The sequence below is a fragment of the Sceloporus occidentalis genome, unplaced genomic scaffold (assembly GCF_023333645.1).
Source record: "Sceloporus occidentalis isolate IW3139 unplaced genomic scaffold, rSceOcc1.0.p SCAF_48, whole genome shotgun sequence".
Lineage (NCBI taxonomy): Eukaryota > Metazoa > Chordata > Lepidosauria > Squamata > Phrynosomatidae > Sceloporus > Sceloporus occidentalis.
Window position 1 is genome coordinate 7,311,128 of NW_028317028.1, and position 20,559 is coordinate 7,331,686.

General features: G+C 38.1%; 1 protein-coding gene across 1 annotated transcript in view; it reads left to right on the forward strand.

Moving 5' to 3' along the window:
- Window positions 1–20,559, forward strand: part of LOC149289167 (uncharacterized) — a 97,798-nt gene that overhangs the window by 48,096 nt on the left and 29,143 nt on the right. Inside the window, exons 3-11 of the mRNA XM_089491045.1 lie at window positions 1,204–1,373; window positions 1,851–1,991; window positions 3,419–3,495; window positions 4,078–4,300; window positions 5,807–5,931; window positions 6,488–6,617; window positions 14,241–14,445; window positions 16,909–17,040; window positions 17,220–17,313. Of these exons, the coding sequence (XP_089347171.1) occupies window positions 1,204–1,373; window positions 1,851–1,991; window positions 3,419–3,495; window positions 4,078–4,300; window positions 5,807–5,931; window positions 6,488–6,617; window positions 14,241–14,445; window positions 16,909–17,040; window positions 17,220–17,313 (1,297 nt within the window). The remainder of the gene's footprint in view (window positions 1–1,203; window positions 1,374–1,850; window positions 1,992–3,418; window positions 3,496–4,077; window positions 4,301–5,806; window positions 5,932–6,487; window positions 6,618–14,240; window positions 14,446–16,908; window positions 17,041–17,219; window positions 17,314–20,559) is intronic.

Consider the following 20,559-nt stretch of genomic DNA (forward strand, 5'->3'; position numbering starts at 1 on the left):
TCTCCTTTTTCTATTAATCTTTCAGCAATGAGAAAACAGTTGTCAATGTGCAGTTTTGTTGCAGCCTATTCATTCAGAGCAAAGATTCCTTTAAACTCTGTTATACGTTTTGTAAATTAAGGTGTCCTTTTGATGTCTTGACATCGGGATTCCATGATAAAAATGAGTTACGTGGTAACCATCGATTGTATTGGTGAAAGGGTACCAGATCTTCATAGTGTCTGCAAACGTTTTTTGTTGCACGCTGCAGTTCATTGTTCAGTACGTAGCAGTCAAACTTTGGTTTTGGACCAACTCATTCCTCCTGTGGTTTTCCAAATGGATGTCATTTCCAAGGAGAAATGTAACCCAGGGAAATATAGTTTTGCATCATTAGCCGTGCATGTGTCAGGCACATATTATTCTTAAGGGAAAGATGCTTAAATACTTCTATGTACTTTCTAAAGGTTTTTATTAGAAGTAAAAGCTCATTTTCTGTATCCATGCTGTTTAAATTATGGTGGCTATTAAAAGATCTAAAATCACAAATCTGTCTTGAGATGGTTGTTTTTTTTTACTTCCGAATTCATGGGGGTTTTTTTTCGTTCCTACTGCCTCCTTAAACTTCACTTGTATGTTCCAGTTGCTATGTATGTGTGTCTCTCTGCTACGTAACCAGAACTTATTTCTTCAGCCATTTGGCTAACGGTGGAGTCTAGCCATGATTTTACCACCAGGGGACCCAGGTTTCTGTGGCGAAGATCTCTGCTGAGAGATGCGGACCAGCAGAAAGAAGCGAGAAAATTTCCTTACGGATAGGTATTTATGTGTTCGGGTTCGTGTGAATGTAAACAATATGCGTTTCCAAACCCAAAAGAAAGGTACAAAACATTTTTGGTTGGTTGAAACATACGGTAAGCTCTTGTACTTATACTGCCAAAAGATGCCTCTTGGCAGTTAACTGCCATCTAAATTGGCTTCCAAAAAAAGTGAAACTTTATGATCCAGAACTGTTATATTAGCACATCATAATATTCTGAGCAGGGTACACAATAAATCCATTCTTAGACCTAACTGATTTTATTGAAAAAGGCTTATATTCTGGAAAAATATGCCCGTTACTAATGATTCAGTTTATTACAAGTTAAGTATAGGCAGGTAAGACACTTTCACAAAAGTACTGCAGTTTGTACATTGCACTAATTTTTCTCATTCATGTTGCAGGTATGATGGACGTGGTCATCTGCATGACCTGTCTGAATATGATGCTGAGCACAATTCATGGAACCGAAATTACAATTTGTCAGAAGAGGAGGCTCGAATAGAGGCTCTATGTGACGAAGAGAGGTATTTAGCGTTGCATACGGACTTGCTTGAAGAGGAAGCAAGGCAAGGTACATCTACAATACTAAAAAAAATAATCTTAACAGAATATATTGAACAAATATGATTTGTGTTTATTTTACTCACTCTTTCTGATATTATCTGTTTGACAGTACCCAGTGGATTGGAAAACAGCTGTCTGAATGTGGACTACAGGATAGTTTATTTGTTGGGGCTTCTCTGAATTTCACTGGGCAGTGGAATATTCCCCATCCCACCACCCCTAAAAGAGCAAAAATATAACTTAAATGTCTCAGTTCATCTGTCGAGTATATTAGATGTCTAGAAATTGGAACCTTGGCACACATAACGGAATTATCAGGGAACGTTATTTGCTTTTTTCCTGTAGGTGGCTCCTAGAAAAATCTAAGGATGGTTTATAGTTGCTTTTTTGCTAAATGCACTAAAGCTTTTTTTTTTTCTTTTTTTTTTTTTTTTATTTCCTTTGAAGTTGCATTGTATTAATGTGATGTTGGTTTTTCTTCAAGAGGAAGAATATAAGAGGTTGAGTGAAGCGTTGGCCGAAGATGGAACGTATAACTCAGTGGGCTTTCAATATAAAAGTGATTATTATGATCCTTCGCAGCCCACAGAAGAGGAGGAGCCACAGAGGGACAAAGATGACAGAGGTATATGGGTATTTCATAAAGGTTTTAATGCATTTATGGCAATGCCTTTGAGTCTTATGAATAGTAACTGAGTAGCATGTACTGCAATTCAGATTCCATTCCTTCGCAAAACTTTACATGAATCGCTATATACTATACTATATTATAACTACTTGGTACTTTCCCCCCATTTGTGGGAAGAGTGTGAAACTTTGTCCCTGCAATCCCCCTTGCACTGATCACCCTGTGATCACCAGACATCTCCATAGACTTCCATTACAATGTATGTAATCTGCCAGTAGGGTTAGCAGTTGGATATCCCCGCAGGGGATCTGATGGCATCAGCAGTGACGTCTCCCAGAAGGGAATGCCGGATCACAAAGCTGTCGGTTCATGGTGTAGCATGCATAATTTGACCATCAAACGTAACAAAGACTAATGCCTGACAGCCTAACATGGCCACCATTTAGTGTATGATACATAATAAAAGCAGTCTTAGAATGAGGATTACTATCAATTTTAAGAAATTGAGCACTTTGTATCTAATTCCATCAATTAATGTCCCTTGGCTGTGCATTATCTGTCAATAGGCTGAAAGATTTTCTTCTTGTCTCATTAGTAGTAATTGGAAGCAATTTTTCTATTGACCCCAAGTAAATACAATTTTTATCCTTCCTGTGGAGCGGTACTAATATTTTTTTTTATAGATTTAATATTCCTCATTTGCCAAATGTAAGCATATTTGCTGAATCTGTTTCTAAAGAAAAATAAGGGAAAAGAGGGAGGAATACATTTTTTGCCAATTTTTTCTATGGTTGAATAGGAATGGTTCTCATTGCTTTTCTGACACGTTGTGTCGATAAATAGTTTTCCAATTTAATTCTGACATTTAAGTAGAATTATAAGCCACATACTTGTCTAAGAGGGTATTTCCCAGCAGCTTTTAATATTCCTTTTAACTCTTCCAATATCAGGAATGTTGGCAGGCTGTATATGTAGTCCTGCTGTTTCAGGGTGCCTCGCTTAATTGTAAATGTCATGTTTCCACACTACCTTTGCTTGTGCCATCCAATTAGTCATTGTTTATAAGTAAAATTTTTTGCTTCAGGTAGCATTGAGCTGTCTGGCAATCTAAATGTTTTAATGAATGTTTCATAACAACTGAGTGATTGGTAACACCAGTACTTTAAAATGATTTTTTGCGAGTGTGTTCATGCAGGTTAGTCCTTAGGTAATCGGTGATAACATATTATTGCAAGTAGTAGTTAGTATTATCATTTTCTATCATAACTATGTAGTAACACTCTTCACAATAATACTTCACATTGCAGTATTCTAAGTGTATTATGGGTTGTTAGTGAGTATTGTCTTTAAATGACATTTGTAGAGAAGTTTTTCTGTAAAAATATTATTATAGAATAGCAAAAATGATACTCATATTCTTCCAGAATCAAGTGATACAGATGATAACGAGGAACCATTTATTGCCCCGGATGGACTGAATGTTCCTCCTGATGCAGAACTGGTATGTGACATACATATGAATCTATACACGGGACATGCTTTGGCTGTAATCATCTATACTGTTTTTTCACTGGGATAAAGCTGTCATTTTCTGGTCGTAAATTTTGTAATGTTCTTGAAATAATTCCAGATTACACATTTTTGACTGTTAGACACTTAAAAAGTTGCTAACTGTCTTACTGGGATGAAACGCCATTGATGAGAGAAAACTATTTAGTTATTCCCCAAAAAGTGCCCTTTAACATTAAACCTCTATTTTGGTTTGACAATAAAGTATCTGCTAAATCCCTTCAGGTTCCCTATGGTGCTTCCTAGAAAAGCATCTAATAAAGTCCTTTAGGACGTACAGGTACGTCCCCTGAATGTCTTGAGAGGGAAGGGACATCAGGCTGTCATTTGACTCCCTGGGAAAAGGGGAATCTTAATAAAACTCGCATGGCAAAATAGCTCCGGAACTTAAAGAACGGAACCCCCCTGGGACTGAAGGCATTAAAGATATTTGTAGGATTCGAATTGCCATACATGCTGAAATAATCAGAAGCTTTATAGCTTTCTCTGTTTTTGTGTGTTTGTTTTTTCACAGCCACCAACAGCAAAAATGCATGCTATTATAGAGCGTACAGCAAATTTTGTCAGCAAGCAGGGTGCTCAGTTTGAGATCATGCTAAAAGCTAAACAGGCGCGGAACTCCCAGTTTGACTTTCTGCGATTTGATCATTACCTCAACCCTTACTACAAGCACATATTGAAGGCAATGAAGGAGGGACGCTACACCTTGCTGTCAGAGAAACAAAATGAGAAGAAAAGTATGTGGTGTTTGTTTTTTTGTTTGTTTGTTTTTTTTCCCTGCCATAATGTTTTATTTTGTGTAATTTAACTGTCCTGGATTGATGGCCTGTTTTGTTATGAGTCAGGCACAGAATTGTGTTCATTTAGCAGGAAATGTCATTGAAAGCTTACTTAAAATGTTCTACTAATAATGATTCAAATCAGTACTTATGCAGTTGTTAAAGGTAAAGCAGAAACAAGGACGAACCCTGAATGTTTGTCAAGGCAAATAACTGACGATATAACGTGAAAGGTTGTTTGATCCTCGTAAAACGTTAGTTCATAACATGTAAAAAATATAAATAGCATATAGTTTATACAGTGTGAGAAAATTATTTCACTTTTATATGCATAATATTGCACTCGCAAATAGAGTAGATTTAAAGGCTCCTCAAAATGACCTCCAAAATGGTGGAACGATCAGCAGCTTTCACCTCAGAAGATAAGGGGATGCGGATAATTCAAAGATGTGTAAAATAAACTTTAATAAAAATCTAGTACCTTACATGTTCTTAGTACATTGAAGTTAAAATACATAATAATAATAATAATATAAAAATATAATATCCGGTATTTGCTAATGCATTTCGCCTCTCGTATGTAGCTTCCTCAATGGACTTGTATGTTAACTGAAGGTTTTTTTGATGTACCAAGAGCTATAATGTAAGGTACTACATTTTTATCAGGTTATTTTAGTCACTATTTTACTTTTAAATTTCACCATTCTTCTAAATAAGCCAACATTAGTTTAGACTAGAATAAGCAATATATAGATCTATATGATACTTGCATCCTGTGTATTCCTTGGGATAAGCCCTCCGTGGACTGGATTTCCTTGACAAATCCCTTATGCTGTTAAATTAGAATAATTGCTTTTAAACAAGATATGTACAAAACAATTATATTTGAAAAATCAGGCCATAGGTTGTGTTAGGATGTATTAAACAATGTAAAGGTGACATTGCCCATTAAGGAGCAAATTTGATAAAGATGATGGGTTTTACTAGCTAACTCGAGTATAATTGCAAGATTTCAAGGCTATCTAGGCCTCTTCTTTAGGCATATTATACAATTGAATTACAAATCGCTTTTACAGTAGCAGCGAGATCAAGATACAAAGACTGTGATTAGAGATTACATTTGTGTAGTGATGTTAAAAGAAAATGCAAATGTATTATGTTAGTGGGCTAGTGTCCATGTAAAAGATCGGTTGCATTGAGAGTGTGACATAAATTCTTAACCCCGATTTAGGTCTGAATTAAGAGTGTCGGGTTTTAGCATGAGTTTATATTCCCATGTTTTCCTTTTCTCCATGTGTGCCGTTAATATGTTGACCTTCAGTTGTTTAGTACTTAATACCTAGATAGTCTTGAAAGCTTGCAATCCATTATACCTTAGTTAGCCAATAAAGGTAATATGTCTTTGCCAGTAACTACATTCTAACAGCAGAGGCTTGCTTTTAAAAGTGATTTTTCTCAATTTAGAGTCCTTTGTTAATGCTGCGGATTATGAAGACGACGACGATGATGAGGATGATGAAGGAAGTGATTACCTACACCCAAGTCTTTTTGCTTCCAAAAGGTGTAGCAGGCTTGAGGAGCTCACAAAGGTAAGAAGTGAAGACTGAAATTTAAGTACCAGTACAGTAAAGCTATTGTGATTTTGCACCGACACCATAAGTCTAATTCACAATGTTATTAAAGGCTAGTTAACAACGTAATATGGACATAAGACCTTACTGAGATAGTTTGTCCCCTGATAAAGTAACTTCTGTCTTCTCTTTTTTTAAGTTTAAATCCTAAACTATCTGCAGCATTTTCAACATGGCAAAAATAGACTTTTACATTTTGTTACATTGCCGTAAGGATTAGATATAAAAAAAAACAAACAAAAAAACGATGGAACAGCTTTATCATGGAAATATGTACTTTATACTAAGTTTTTGACCACAGTATTAAAAACTTTAGCAGTGAAACACACATTAGTAACTCACTATTTCCTATATATTTTTTGTTCCAACAATAAGACATGGGATGAAAATACAAAGTTTTGACATCTTCTAATTTGAATGCCATTGGCTGCTCCTTTTTTCATTTATACTTTATGTAGCACCATTGCATTGCGGTTCCTTATGTAAATAAATGCTTTTACTTTGTGATCCACAGCCCTTAAAAGTAATGGATCCAGATCACCCTCTGGCAGCTCTTGTTCTGAAAGCCCGGAGTGAGAACATGGCCGCTGATGCTTCAAGCAGCGTCCCCGCTCAAGCTGCTGAAACGGAGAGCACTACAGACTGTAAGTTGGACTTTGAAGGCCTGACTATATGGCAGGCAATTAGGATTTTTCTCATTAATGAGCAGTCACCGTGGGAATTGGAAGCAAGTTGGGTTTTCATTATGCTGTCTTTCATATGGTTCGTTTTTTTTCTTTGTCACCCCTCCTCTGCTCCGCATGTCTTTTATGTGGGATTTCACTCTAGAGCAAAGTAGGTTGAAGTTCCAGTGGCGTTTGCAGGTGCTATTAAGGTTATTCTGAAACCCTAGGGTAGAAATTGTGGGCACCACAGTTGACATCGCTGGATGTCGTATATCTTGATTTTTCCAAAGCATTTGATACGGTGCCACATAAAAGGCTGGTACATAAAATGAGAATGCTTGGGCTGGGGGAGAATGTGTGTATGTGGGTAAGTAACTGGCTCAGTGATAGGAAACAGAGGGTGGTTATTAATGGTACATACTCTGAGTGGGTTACTGTTGCTAGTGGGGTACCACAGGGGTCAGTTTTGGGTCCTATTCTTTTTAATATATTTATTAATGACCTTGTAGAGGGATTGTATAGTAAAGTATCAATCTTTGCAGACGATACTAAGCTCTGTAACGTGGTTAACACAATAGAGGACAGTGCACGATTACAAATGGATCTGCATAGGTTGGAGGCTTGGGCTGGGATGTGGCAGATGAGGTTCAACACGGATAAATGTAAGGTTATGCACATGGGGAAGAAAAATCCAGGCTGGGAATATGTATTAAATGGGAAAACACTGGGGACGACTGACATGGAAAAGGACTTAGGAGTTTTAGTTAACAGTAAATTTACCTGTAGCGACCAGTGTCAGGCAGCTGCTGCTAAGGCAAATAAAATCATGGGGTGCATCAAAAGGGGCATAGATGCCCACGACAAGGAAATAATTCTACCACTGTACAAGTCACTAGTCAGACCACACATGGAATACTGTGTACAGTACTGGGCACCAGTGTACAAGAAAGATATAGTGGAGCTGGAGAGGGTTCAAAGACGGGCAACCAGAGTAATAAGGGGAATGGGAGGACTACAGTACCCAGAAAGATTATCAGAATTAGGGTTATTTAGTTTGGAAAAAAGACGGCTTAGGGGGGATTTAATAACTATGTATAAATATATAAGGGGACAGTACAGAGATCACTCCCAGGACCTATTTATACCCAGGACTGTATCTATAACAAGGGGACATCCTCTACGGTTGGAGGAAAGAAGGTTTCTACACCAGCACAGACGGGGGTTCTTTACAGTAAGAGCGGTGAGATTATGGAACTCTCTGCCAGAGGAAGTGGTTATGGCAAACTCAATAAAAGAGTTCAAAAGGCGCCTGGACGTGTTTTTTGAAAGCAATAATATTACAAGTTATGGATATTAGATTAATAGGGACAGAACGTTGATCCAGGGATTTATTCTGATTGCCATATTTGGAGTCGGGAAGGAATTTTCCCCCTGGTATGGGGCAATTGGCATCTGCTTCATAAGGGTTTTTTTGCCTTCCTCTGGATCAACACAGTAGGGACACAATATGTATTTAGGTTGAACTTGATGGACTTTGGTCTTTTTTCAACCTTATGAACTATGTTACTATGTTACTATAACAACCACCAGGACCGTAAATTAAGGATATCTGAGAGGAACACAACTTGTTTCACTGAATGAGGAGTAAAAATAAGAGACGCCACTAAACAAACAAAAATCTGTAGATGTTTTAACTTGGGTTAGTACAACTAAATGCTGGGCTGTTACGGTTTCTTGGCATGATTTATATGGATTGTATATTGTAAAATTCTGTTTTGGCCCATTCCTAAATTTGAACTTTTGTTTTTTTTTTGTCCTGGCTGGGCTTCACATACATGTTTTTAATTAAAAAAAAAAAATAGACCTGCTACAAAAATAGCTTTCAGTCTGTTATTTTTACTGCAAAAGTATGTTTAGTTGTTTGGTTTATTCTGAGAACAGAAATGTTTCATGGGTCATTTTGCAAATGGTTATTGGGTTTGTAGCTGGCCAGCAACATTGCAGACGCTTAGCATCCAGTGGCCGAAAGGCCTCATTACACTAAGCTCTTTTTGCCTTCTTTTTCTCTTGACTGATTTTAGTAAATGTGCTTATTCGAGATCACTGGCAAACGACTGTGCGTCTGTCCAATGTAAGCAGTCTTTTTATTGTATAAAGTATTCAAATATTCATATTTTGGAGGAAGTCCTAAGTAACTGAAGTGCAGTGTATCCAGTAAAGATTTTCTAGTACATATTAAGTGATATACAAAGTCCTACTGAGTCTCTTATTGTGGCTCTTTTCTCTTGCCTTGGATTATGACTTTACAATTAAGCTCCCTCTTTTCAGTGAAAAAACCATAATGATTAGGATTTTGACACTTTGCTGCATGTGTTTGTTTTATTGTTCAACTTGTATCAGAAGTTTCTCTTATTTGGAGGCAAATACAGATGCTTTATATTACATTTTTGAAAAGGACTCAAGGGGTTGCCTGTGCAGCTACAGGCAGATTTCCCCTCGGGGAGAGGAGGTTCCTCTGTGCTCCCAGGGTAAGGAGATGCCCAAAAGACTACCCATGGGCCAAGTGTAGCAAACCTGCCTGCACCCGTGTTTGGGAGAAGTTTCCAAAGCCTGGCTTAGCTGGGTCTAGCAGGGAAGTGAAGCGATTAATTAGGATGGTCTATCTGGACAAGCAAAGTGTAGCCAAAGAGGCTTCAACGAGAGCTAGGCTTTATTTGAAAGATTTTGTTTTGGGCATACTTTTGTGTTTTGTTTTACGCTCCGATCCAAAGTACTCCAATGTTAAATTTGACAACTAAATAATACATATAAACAACTTCATCCGAAGCAGGATATGATGCATAAACGATCCTGAACCCCCTAATTATAGACATCGTAACACTGCACACTGAAAATCCTTCTAGCTCTTGCAAACTAGGTGCTGTTACAACTTTTTCCTCCTCAAAAATGTCACTGAACGCATATCATAGTAATAATTAGTGTCCCTGTCAGCCTCACCAACAAAGAATGCAAACTAAAAACAACTTCAGAAGAAGCTGCAGCTCCAGAGCTACAGTGTATCGCCACCTCTGGGCTCTTATTTTCGCACCGCTGTTTGGCTGCTGGAAGCCAGTAAAGATGAAACTCTCATTCCAGGAATCCTAAGACCGCAAGGACCAAGTGCATCCCATGTAGTAAATGTGACCTTGAGCTTTCTAAGATGCCTGCACATGATTAATGAAATTATTTTTTTTTGCTCAAATAGAGGGCTGTGTGACTTTCCTTCCCCGCATTGTGCCAGAGCCTTCAAATCCTTCCTCCGGCCTAATGAATGCAAACAATGGCACGAATATAATGTGTGAAGCATTTAGCAGTGTAGGCAGCGCCGGTTGAAAAATAGATCTGAAGTCTTTTAATAATAAATTGCTGCTTCGGTGTTACAAAGTCTTATAAGTGCATAGTTCCTTTTGTTTGGATAGTATTGACACCTGCTGCCAGCCCTTCTTAATAATTCTAGAAGTGGTCATTTTCCAGGCATTCTATTTGTTTCATAGAAACCACTTTTAATCTAATTTATTATTATCCTGGTATACAGAATGGTGGCATCCAACTGTCTGTAATGGAGAGTGGTGATCTCTGTATTGCCAAGCTTCTCTCTTATTTAAGCTATATTTCTAAATCATTAAAATGGTTTATTTTCTAAAACATTGCCATTCATCCTATGAACAAAATATATATTGCCTCTCGCATTTGCTGTTGCACCACATGAATTTCATATGTAATCTAAGAATTTTTGAGCACACTAACAGATATATTTGGAGAGCAACATGAAAACATTACAAGTCAGTGTTAACATAATGGCAATATTTATGAAAAGATCATTATAAAGTTAACGGCAAGCCTCAACAGTAAAACCGCTTTCCTCTTCTTTTGTGTTGACACAATAACAACAAAGCCTGAAGGAATTAAATTATGTGATCAGTGGATGGAAGATCATCAGTTTTAGGGAGATGATTAGACATAGTGAGAGAAGATCATGTATTGTCTACTTAGCCTTACCTCTGTAAGGGTTCGCGTGTAAACACATTTTTAAGTTTGGGATCTTTTAAAGTAGGGAGTGACTCTGTTTGCACCTTATTCAACAATGATTTTGAGTAAAAGCAAGCAGATTTTACCGCGAGAACACGGAAAGAATAATGTTCAGCTTCCTGCATTTGGTGGCGGCATCATCATTCCACTTCTCCAGGTGATCATCTGATATAAAATGTGGTGCAAATCAATAGCTACACCGTATTTTCAGAGAGTCCAAACATAAATTTAAACTTTAATGTTCTCTGTAAAATATGAGAGAATTCCAAGGATCCCAAAAAAGTGGCTATTACCCCTTACTCCACTTTTTATATAGTCCGTATGTCTCCAACATGTATGCAGGTATTGGAAGCATGATCTTTTTGCCATGGGGCCAGGAGAAAATAATGGCACAATCAATGCCACTTTTAATCCCCCTGTGAGGTAATATTAGAGATGTTGTCTAGTGCCATGTTTCCCCTACAGTACTACTACAATAGACTGACGCTCTTGTGCCCCCTCCTTTTGCCTAGGAAAGTGAACATGTTGTTCCTTTCGCTCATTATGTAATCAATTTACTTTCTAAACTAAAAATTTGGGAAGGAAGTTCTTTCAAAGAGATGGTAAATATATGGCACCACTCATTGTAAATATACAGCAAATGTCTTATCATTTCCAGTGTACTTGCTGTTGTCATATGCTTTGAAATGTAAATTACACACATTCTCTTTTCAAAGAATGCAGAGCTGAAGATCTCGTTTTCCAGTTTAACTGTTTGTTGGAGAACTTAAGCATTATGCCCAGTAAATGCCTAGACATTGTGTTTTACTTATATCAAGGAGATCTTGATATCTATGGGAAGATCAAAACTCGCCTTTCTAGTACCAGGTTGGGACCCCATGTTGCCTTCAGAACTACCTTCATTCCTCGTGGCATACTTTCTACATGGTGCTGGAATCCTTCCTCAGAGATTTTGGTCCATATGGACATGATGGAATCACGCAGTTGCTGTAGATTTGTCGGCTGCTTATCCATGATGCAAATCGGCCGTTCCATCCCCTCCCAAAGGTGCTCTATTGCATTGAGATCTGGTGACTGGAGGCCATTGGGGTACAGTGAACTCATTGTCATGTTCAAGAAACCAGTTTGAGATGATGGGAGCTTTGTGACATGGTGCATTATCCTGCTGGAAGTAGCCACCAGAAGACGGGTACACTGGTCATAAAGGGATGGACACGGTCAGCAACAATACTTGGGTAGGCTGTCGCTCAATTGGTAATAAGGGACTCAAAGTGTGCCAAGAAAATGTCCCACACACCTTTACATCACCACCAGCAGCCAACCATTGATACAAGGCAGGATGGATCCATGCTGTCATGTTTATGCCAAAGTCTGACCCAGCCATCTGAATGTCGCAGCTGGAATCAAGACTTCCATCGTCCAATTTTGGTGAGCCTGTGCGAATTGTAGCTTCAGTTTCCTGTTCTTAGCTCACAGGAGTGGCACTCGGTGTGGTCTTCTGCTGCTGTAGCCCATCTGCTTCAAGGTTCGACGTGTTGTGCGTTCAGAGATGGTATTCTGCATACCTTGGTTGTAACGGGTGGTTATTTGAGTTTCTGTTGCCTTTCTGTCATCTTGAACCAGTCTGCCCATTCTCCTCTGACATCAACAAGGCGTTTACATCCACACAACTTCTGCTCACTGGATATTTTCTCTTTTTTTGGACGATTCTCTGTAAACCCTAGAGATGGTTGTGTGTGAAAATCCCAGTAGATCAGCAGTTTCTGAAAGTCAGACCAGCCTGTTTGGTACCAGCAACCATACCACATTCAAAGTCACTTAAATCCCCTTTTTCCGACATTCTGATGCTTGGTTTGAACTTCAGCAAGTTGTCTTGACCACTACTACATGCCTAAATGCATTAGTTCCTGCCATGTGATTGGCTGATTAGCTATTTGTGTTGACAAAGAATTGAACAGGTGTACCTAATAATAAAGTGGCCTGTGTGTGTGTATATGTATGTGTGTGTATGTGTGTATATATATATATATATATATATATATATATATATATATATATATATATATATGTGTGTGTATGTATTCGGGCAGCGGTCCTTAAAAAGGACATTATCGAATTAGAGGGCTACGAAATTAATAAGGGGATTGGGAGATACTAGTTATGAAGAGAGACTAAAAAAGTTAAAATTATATACGCTAGAAAAATGGCATCTCAGAGGGGATATGATAACATTATATAAATTATATGCAGGGCCAATATAAAGAGCTCTTCAGTGACCTGTTCATTAACAGAAATATACAAAGAACGACAAAGGAAGGGATTCTTTACAGTGAGGACGATAGAGGTATGAAATTCACTTCCAGGGGAGGTGGTGTTATCCAATACATTAAATACCTTCAAAAGGGGTCTCTATTTTCTTAGGCATGACATACTGGGATATAAATAGAATAACATTAATATTTTAGAGCTTCTTGATCCAAGGAGAAATCTGATTGCCTCTTGGAGTCAAGAAGGAATTTTCTTTTTCCCCCTGATGGCAGAATTCGAAGTAGCTTAATTAGGGGTTTTTGCCTTCTTTTAAGGGGATCAAGAATAGGAAAGTTAGGTAGAAGGGTTGAACTTGATGGACTTAGGTCTTTTTTCAACCTTATGTAACTACGTATCCATTACATCTGCAAATTTTACATAGATCTACCTAGTTTCTTCACTTTTAGCAAGGATTTCATGATCATTATGCCGCAGGTCGTAACATTAATTCCCTGGATCAAGAGGTGTTGCATTTCATTATCTTCGTGCTGGGTGCATGGGTGAAACCCACACTAAAGCTTTTCTTTGGTTTTTCCACCCATATTATGTTTTAGCCTACTGAATAGGAACAGTGGCAGGCTATTGAATGCTTTCTTACAGAGTGGAATTGTCATCGCAATTTGGCCCTTGTCAAAGTCGCTCAGATTCTTAACTTGTCCATTTTTTTTCTTCTAACACGTCCGCTTGTTCACGTGTTGCCTAAAATATCCCACCCACCTACAGGTGACATAACAAGATTATCAGTGTTATTCACTTCACCTGTCAGCGCTCATAATGTTATGGCTGATCGGTGTATTTTAATTCCCTCACAAAGTGTGTAACATTTTATGTACTGTTAGCAATAGGTACATTTTTAATAACTTCTGTGGCTTGTGAACATATCATAGAAGCTGCTACTAAAATCATGCTGAACGGACTGACGTACATTGTGATGCTTATTATGCATTTATGTTTACTATAATTTAGAAATGTTTTTTATATTTTGTTTTTAATCACAATCACTTGGCAGACGTCGGTATTTAACATATATTATTTAGCATCCTCTGTCTAACCTTAAGGTGCGGCTTGCTTCCACAAGAAGGTTTCTATACGTAACTGTTTTAAAATAAAACTCATAACTGCAGATCAATACTATTTATTAAAGTATAGTGCTAACTTTTGGCGTTACAAGGTGTCTTACCGAGGCATGTACTGCTTTTCTAATGTGAGATTTGTTTTATTTTCCAGCAACTGTGACAAATGCCTTTTACAATTACTACATGCTGCCAGATGGGTCATATTGTCTTGCACCGCCACCTCCAGGAGTGGAAGTTAGCAATAGCTACGGGACTTCACAAGCAACAGCTGTAGCGCCAGAGTCCGGCACATCTCCACCTTCATCTTTAATTAATAGTGATGCAAACAGTAAAGCACTACCAGGCACTTCATTAAGGTAAGTGGCTTATTTGTAATTTGTTTTGCCTGTCTTCCCTGAATAGGTATTCAAAGAGTCTGGTGGAAAGTTTGCATCATAGCAACCGGTGGAATTGTCCAATCTCCGGGAACAGTTATTTAGTTACTGTGATGCCTAGACCACTTAAACATTGCCACAAAAATCACTTTTCGTTTTTTTTTCCCCTGGGGGTAGAGTTACCAAAAATCCTTCCTTACATAGTCTTGTTACAGCTTCATACTGCATGGTACTGCTGGTGTGTAGCAAAACCCCCTTTTAGGGAGACACAGTTCCTTCTGGATGGGGTAGAGATCTCCCCCGATAAGCCCTATTCCTCTGTGATCTGCACGATTCTTCCCTATTAAGTTCTCTGTTAGGTTGCAGATTGTTTTTCACACAGCCCGTGTATAAGAGTGGGTGAACAGAAAGAACATCTTTATTTTTTTTTCACATAGCATCACTAATTCATATGCTGCTTAACAAGAAGGTGAAATATTGTACAGTAATGAGAAGGGTATCACTTCTTCACAGTAATATACTTTTTGAATAAACCTGACACGCTGGCAGAGAAACATATTATGAACTGCGAGGAATATTAAATATTAAACTCTTGTGCTAGAGTGGCTGCATCATATTCGGGAAAGTATTCTGCTTTGTTAGCGTAACAGTAATTATGGAGTTTACCAGTCCCAGCTTTAGAGTGCTTTTGTGTTGCAGATTGGTCTAGCCAAAATTCATTGCAGTTGGTTTAAAAAGAAATACATTGATGTCCACCAATGTATTGGTAATTAGTTATACAGTTGAGGTTCCATAATTAAGTATATATACTGCCCGCAATCTATACATGTAAGTAAAAATTATTTGTACAATGAAGCTCTTATAAAGAGAGTGACAAACCAATAACCATTCCTGGGAAGGTCTCTGGCTCACCAGAACTCTTAACTCTTCTGAGGAAATTACTTTGCGAGTGTGGTTTGTGTTTAGCCCCATATCTCATTTAAATTGGTTAAGAGTTGGCATGGCCAGGGATGAGTAGCACTAACCCAGAGAATTTCCATGTATACAAATAGCTAACTGAAAACCATTAAAATGCCATGAGATTTATATAGAATGAGTAGGGCTGCAACTAACGATTATTTTAATAATCGATTAGTTGGCCGATTATTTTTTCGATTAATCGGATAAAAAAAAAAATGCAAACTTTTCGTTTATTTAAAATTTAATGAACTGGATGTTAAAAAAACTTAAAATTTACATTAACATTCTTATTTTGTTACGAGAACCCAAACACAATATTTATCAAACTAGTTTTAATACCTAAACCACTCACTTTGCACCCAGCCCTTTGCACTGTGCCCCAGCCCTTTGCACGTCTCCAACTCTGCCCTGCATCCCCCCCACCCCCACTCTGCCGTGCACCCACACATTCGCACAGAGCCACTCGCACATAGACATAAAGAACACTTACCTCTGCTACGGACTCGTTCCACTTCCAACCTTCAAGTTTAAAACTTTATTGAACTCTTGATTGAAGCGCGTCACATCCGTCACGTAGCTAAAAGAAGGCGGAGACTGCAGAGCGTGTAGCAGAAGCGGGGAATGCTCGCGGAGGTAAGTAAAAGGAGCCGAGTGCTCCAACAACGAATCGATCACTCGATTAATCGATAACGGAAATCGTCGACAACGATTTCCGTTATCGATTTTATCGATTCGTTGTTTCAGCCCTAATAATGAGAATACTGGTACTAGGGGCTGTAAAGGATAGAAAGGATCTGTAAAGTAGGTTAAATTGTGTAGCCCAGGGGAGATCAAAACCAATTTCCATACATAGTTATGTATGTTTGAAAGAAAATCTTTTTTGCCTTCAACTGTTCCAAATGCGCGCACACACACACCCACACACCCACACCCAAAAACACAATAATTTTTCAGTATTGAGTGATTTTAGGTCACTGCAACACTTTGCAGTTTGTGACAGTGTACTAGTGATTTTTTATGAAGATGTCGGGCATGTACATTCTATTCAATTTTATAGATGCGTCAAGAAATAGGATGTGCTTTTTTGTGCAACGTAAAGTTCATCAACTGACGCACCTTATGGTAAAATTGAAGGGCTATCTGTTGTAACTAACTCCTAAGAATGATTGCAATTGTAATCACCTAAAATGTATGGAACGGTTGCATAATATATAATCCTTGCATATATTTTGTGTTTGTATGCACAATTTTTAATTTTCATGACACTTGGATCTACTAGTGTTCATAAATATCTGAAACAAGTTTAAAAGTTGTATTAATAATGGTAATTAGTATGCAGATATTATATAATTTTAGCAGAATAGTTTATCTGCAGCTACAAAAAAGTAATTAAATATCACTTATGTTAACTGATTATTAATCATTGTGTCTCCAGCTTGTGGTTTATCTGAATACTCATCTGAAAAATCATCTTTATGTTTTTAGCACAGTCGCACCAATGGTTGCCATCATCCCTCCACCTCCGGATATCCAGCCCGTTATTGACAAGTTAGCCGAGTATGTTGCTCGCAATGGAGTTAAGTTTGAGACCAGCGTCCGCTCAAAGAATGATACAAGGTTAGACCTGTTCAGGCTCTTCCAAGATTTCTGTCACATCCAAAATCCTGTTAGTTGATTGTATTTGTGAGCCGTACTACAATTTTACAACATTATCAAAGCAGAACTTATGTTTTAAGCACAGTGTTTATTCAGCATCCAAATTGTACAGTAGTTTATGCTGCTTTATATTCCTTTAGGTTCGAGTTTCTGCAGCCATGGCATCAGTATAATCCATATTATGAATTTAAGAAACACTTTTACATGCAAAAAGAAGGAATCCTCAATCTACAGGTATGTACATGCTTACTTTTGTTTATGTAACAAGCGTATTTAAGGAATAGCAAAATTGTGACTAAATAACTAAATAGTAGCGTAGATTCCCATTAAGAATAGTTGTGAAATCAACACTGATTGAATTTCTCCATGATGAAAGCAGTTATAGTACATAAGGTTGAAAAAAGACCAAGTTCAGCTCTTCTACCTAACCTTCCTACTCCAGTCATCACACTTAAATCAAATATGATTTTGATGATAGAAAGTTTAAATATCTGAGTTGAATCTGCTTTTTAAATTGGAATATGTGAGTTTGTGCAGCTGACCAAAGGTCTGATACACATTTCTTATGCATGACATACAGTGGCTACTAATCGCTATTAACAGCCCAATGACATGCAGTTCAAGTACATTATACAGTTATGTAGCACTATAAACATGAGACAATTACATAACTTAAATATTTATACAATTTAAGAGAAGATGTTGAAAAGGAAGGTCACTTGGAGCAATGTTACTTTTAGTGTAAATCAGTCATACGGCTTTTGAAGACTCTGTTGTCTGATTTGTGGTCCTGTTGCTTCTGTAACCTGTCCGTTCCATTCGGTATCTTGATTTTTTTGTGTGTGACTTCTACACACACTTTAATAATCACAATGCCAATTAATAGATGCAAATTCTGTCTTTGAAGTTTTGTGAAATCTGTATTGTTTTCTTCTGTTTGCTATGCTTTATGTAATGATGTGCAACAGCTCATTTAGTTTAAATGTTCTATTCAAGACATTCTTTACCTCCTCCAATACTTTCCTCATATGGTCTAAAAGGCTATCTGGTTGCATAATTTGAATGTATTTAAACATGCATTACACCTATTGCATTATGGCTTTCATGGTAGGCAGGGTTAACTTTTATTACAAATTATATTTTGAAAAACAGGAGAGCCTTTTTAAAAAATGCTACGACATACACAAGTTTCTGTTGTCCCTTTTCACCTTTGAAATAATTTAATTAACATCCACATTCTGGCTTTTAAATTTGGTTTTCAGAAAATGTATGCGGCTCCTTAAAGTGTCAGATGTACTTTGTTCAGTTTTTTTAATCATATAGTCAGCTGTCTTGTAAACTCTATTATATTGTCTTTTGACGTGGTTTTTTTGTGGGGGGAAAAATTCTGCTTAATGAGGGAAACTTAATTGGATGCGAAGTCTACTAGTTAAATGGTATGTGTTGCATTAGGTCTCTGTATATAGCTAGGAGAGTGAATAACAAATTTCTGACTCACAGATTATGTAATTTGCATTGTTTACAAGACAGACGGGGTTCTGCATAATTTTTGTAGATTAAAGATGTCCTAAGCAGCCCTGTTTTTACATTCCAAAATCTCAGTACAAAATAGACCTGTGCAAATTTGGTTCATTTTTTTTGGCCCATTCAAATTCCGTTTCCTGCCCATTCGTTCTGGACAAAAATCGGGGCTACTTTAAATTCGGGAATGGAATTATTTTCCAACGCTCACATTCACTCTCACGCTCTCTGAATGTTTCCCTACCTGCTCCAACCACGTCCATGTCTCTCAGCTCCGCTTCTTCTCTAGCATGTTTTTGAACGCCTTGTTCTTCTGTCTTCCGTTTTTTTTCTTTGTATCTCCGTGGGCATAACCTCTCGGTGAACTTCTGCAAAAATGATGGCACTTCCAGCAATATACTCTGATCATTCTTGCAGACGTTCACAGGAGGTTATCTTAGGGAAAACTGGTGGAGCTTCTTAGCACGCCTCTCAAACACCCCCCCCCCCCCCCCCGATCCTCCAGTTGTGGTGGATGTTACCGGAAGCTCCGCTACTTTTCACTGGGAGGTCATCTCTGTAGAGATGCGGACAAAGGAGATGGAAGTGAGAAAATGCTACAGAAGAAGTGGAGCTACAAGACACAGAAGCAGTCGACTGAGAAAGTAGGGAGGCATTGAGAGTGAATGCAAGAGAACATGTATGAGAGAGTGGGAGTAAACTTGTCCAGAGAATTCAACTGAAAATGTCTTCCTTTCCGGTTTGTGGAGGGTTTTGCCTCATTTTTGAAGATTCGTACAAATTGACGAAATATGGAAATTTGTACGAGTCTGAATGTGCAAGTCTAATAAAAAGTTCTATAGGTTGTATAAAGAGATTCAGAATGCTCTTGCTGTCTTGCTGTTCCACGTAGATCCTGTTCTTATGCAAAGTGATGTGATAAACACAGTGGTGCCAGGACACTCATTTTTAAAATGTGACAAGCATTTACAGTTGCCTTCGCAAACCTGGTAATTGTATGTGGCAAGTATGCCAGGTGATGCAATGATTTGCTGTTTTTGGTTATTTTAAGCCAAAAAGTGCGACTGCGAGACTTCCTGTGTTGTCCCAATAAAATGTTTCATATATATAATATCTTGGGTACCTGTTTGTATACCTGATGTCTGATTTCAAACAGTATTAACCCGCTTCCTTGTTCTGCATGGTCCAAAAGTATAGGTTTTCTAGGGATTTATTTGCTTTGTGTTTTGCATAATTGTTTGTATTATAGACCTGGAAAATTTTCACACATCACTTAACTTTTGCTGTGTTTTTCATCCAACCTAGTCCAGCAGCATATTAAGTTTCTCACAGGAGACATTGAGTTTTCCAGTACAGTAGGTTTTGGATGCATGCATACGTCCACCTCTCAGATATGTTATATTGCTGAGTCCTTCTGAAGCTGGTTGAGGAGAAGTTTATTTTTCTGCCTTTCAGAAAGTTCTAGTAGGCATATTAATAGGTGTCTACGGAAAGGGCTGTAACGGACATTTATGTAGGCTTTGTACTTCAGTTTTCATTGCTGGTGGTCTGAACATGTTATGCTTAATTCCTCTATTCCTTTAGCTGACAACCACACGGGCACTTACCAGTGTGAGCGCTGTATATTCTTACATTGGATTGCTACTATCGCCTCGTGTTCAGACCTTAGGTTGCAGAAAGTATGTGTGTAGGGCTGCAACAACTAATCAATAAAATCAATAATAATCATCGATCGGTGTACCATATGCGCTACCTGGATCCTCCTCTCTGGCTGCCTCTTGGGCACTTCCACCGGCGCTTCTATGATGGAACTGACTTTCCGGTGCTCAGTCATACAAGCCCGGCCGAAGTGCCAGGCAGCAGCAGAAGTTGTCTACGTGCATCGCACAGACACCCACCGGCTGCCTCTACAGGGAGTCTGGAGATGCATTGGTAATTCTAGGGGGCAGAGTAGCATGT